This window comes from Nilaparvata lugens, chromosome 4 (assembly GCF_014356525.2).
Source record: "Nilaparvata lugens isolate BPH chromosome 4, ASM1435652v1, whole genome shotgun sequence".
Classification (NCBI taxonomy): Eukaryota; Metazoa; Arthropoda; class Insecta; order Hemiptera; family Delphacidae; genus Nilaparvata; species Nilaparvata lugens.
Window position 1 is genome coordinate 61,671,973 of NC_052507.1, and position 2,519 is coordinate 61,674,491.

General features: G+C 31.2%; 1 protein-coding gene across 1 annotated transcript in view; it reads right to left on the reverse strand.

The window, feature by feature from the left end:
- LOC120351089 overlaps positions 1-1,850 on the reverse strand; it is a 5,312-nt gene extending 3,462 nt beyond the window's left edge. The window contains exons 1-3 of the mRNA XM_039427053.1: positions 1,606-1,850; positions 947-1,048; positions 650-751 (exon numbers count right to left, since the gene is read on the reverse strand). Coding sequence (XP_039282987.1) covers positions 650-751; positions 947-1,048; positions 1,606-1,708 — 307 coding nt within the window. The 5' untranslated portion in view covers positions 1,709-1,850. The remainder of the gene's footprint in view (positions 1-649; positions 752-946; positions 1,049-1,605) is intronic.
- Between the last annotated feature and the right edge of the window lie 669 nt (positions 1,851-2,519).

Below are 2,519 nucleotides of genomic sequence, written 5' to 3' on the forward strand. Positions count from 1 at the left end.
AAAGGCTGAAAATCTTACATAATGCTTCATTATTTAGTGCTTGGACTAACTGTTTTGTAATAATATAATCAAAACAATAAAAACAAAAAGCTGCATTTTTAAATAGTTGGATTCAATAGCTATAATGAATGTATGAAGATTCTACATAGTTTTTCTCCCAGCTGATGACAGAGGAATCTTCTATTACTTCAAAATTATTTTAAGTCATTGAATTTATGAGAATGAGTATTAATTCTGTGTGCAACTGTGTGTATTATTTTGTATAACTCTTCTGTTTCTGGAAAAATATTTCAATTCATTAAATTGAATAGATCTTAAATCAATCGCCAATACATACAGAGCAAACAACACGGAATAAACAGTCAATATAGCAAATCAATATCAAATCAATAACAAATCAATAACAGTCATAAATCTCATTGTTGTTGAGCAAGGACTCTTCTGTTTCTGGAACAATATTTCAATTCATTAAATAAAATAAATCTTGATTTAATGAACAATACATACAGAGCAAACAACACAGAATAAACAGTTCAATATAGCAAAACTGAAATCAAGAAGCAACAATAAAGTTTTAAAATAATAGAAGCACATGGAAATTCATATGAATGGATTACTTGACAGTGTATTCAGAAGATTCTATAGGTACCTGTTGCATTGAGGTGTAATGGTCCAATCTGACATTCTTTGGCATGTAAGTCTGCAACCTCCTCATCTCTCTCATTGTTTTTGAGCAAGGACTCTTCTGTTTCTGGAACAATATTTCAATTCTTAAAATAAAATAAATCTTGATTCAATGACCAATACATACAGAGCAAACAACAAAGAATAAACAGTTCAATAAAGCAAAACTGAAATCAAGAAGCAAAAATAAAGTTCTATAATATTATAAACAAGGAAATTTCAATTGAATGGATTACTTGATAGTGTAATAAAGATTCTATACCTGTTGCATTGAGGTGTAATTGTCCAGTCTGATTTTCTTTTTCATGTAATGCTACAACCAACTCATTTCTCTCAATGTTGTTGAGCAAGCAATCTTCTGTGTCTGTAACAATATTTTTATTTATTTATCAAATAAATGTATCTCAATTCAATCATTATAGCCTACGCATACAGAGCAATCAACACAGAATTAGCAATAACTTCATTCAATATTGAAGATAAAAAAAAATGAAATCAACTATCTTACAAAATTCATTGTGGGATAATGGCATGAAATTGCTACAGTAGAAAATTTTCAAGCAGGAGTTGGATTTAACTTAATAGTGTAGGCTAACAAAGATTCTATACCTGTTGAGTTGACGATAATAGATAAGGTAGCCACTGGTTGATAAGCCTTCTTATTATTTCACCTGCAGTTTTGGTCTTAAGATTCTTTATGAGTTTATGAGAAAAAGCCTGTCTATGTTTAGGCCTAGTTCATGTCTCAACAAAGTAACTTATCAACAGCAAACAGACAATTTTTGTATCATAATGCCCAAGCTAAATGTAATGAGCATGTTTGAATAGTTCTATTCAGGTCTTTAGGCCTACCTTCAAATTATACTTTTAGGCATATTTTTTTACCATAAAGAAATTATTGAAAAGTTGAGTTGAACTTACCTTGGAATGGAGAGGTTAGCTTTCCAAGTTCACAATAATTATTGTCTCCATCTCGTTCAGAGTTTTTTAAAAGGTTGAAAATTTTCTGTCCACGACTGAGCATTTCTAAGCTCTCTAAATTTCAATCTATAAAACTTCATAGGCCTATTGATCACAATAATTACAGTACAAAATAGCCAGAAAGTAGAGGTTGAAAGTTGATGCTTGCACTGACTTCTACGATGGTTGTCATGCTCTGCTCTTGTTTGTGTATTAGTATGGGTTTAGGTTATGATCTGTAGTGCACAAATGTTGTATGTCCTAAACCTAACCTTGAATGCAAATGAATGTTGGACATACTATATAAGTGCACATTAGATCAGGCTACAACAAGATAGAATACAAATACCAGAGAGAGTAGACTTAGTATTCTCCTGCACAATCATTACAAGTTCACTTTTACTATATCTGTGCTCTAAAAGTATTGGAGACTCTTACGTATTAATGTTGGACATACTATATGAGTGCACTTGATATCAGGTGTTTTTTGGACATACAATAAGATGCAAAACATATACAAGAGAGAGTAGATCTAGTATTTTCATACACAATCATTACATGTCCAATCTACAATAACTGTGCTCTGAAGGTATTCTTCTCTGTTCAGCTGGTACTGCAATTATTGGACATGCTACGAGTGTGCAGAGTGGAATTAGATCATATCGAATTGTGCACTTTTTCCTTTGATGATTTTTAATGAATTTTTCGTATTGTAAAATAGACATACAATATATATGATCTGAAAGATGAAGCTCTCAGCTTTCCAAATATATAAAAATGTCGGAATCGACAAAAAGTGGACATACAATGTTTGTGCTTATAACCAACGATATATGAGAAAATTTAGGGGGTTTGCGATTTGATTTTTTTGTTTT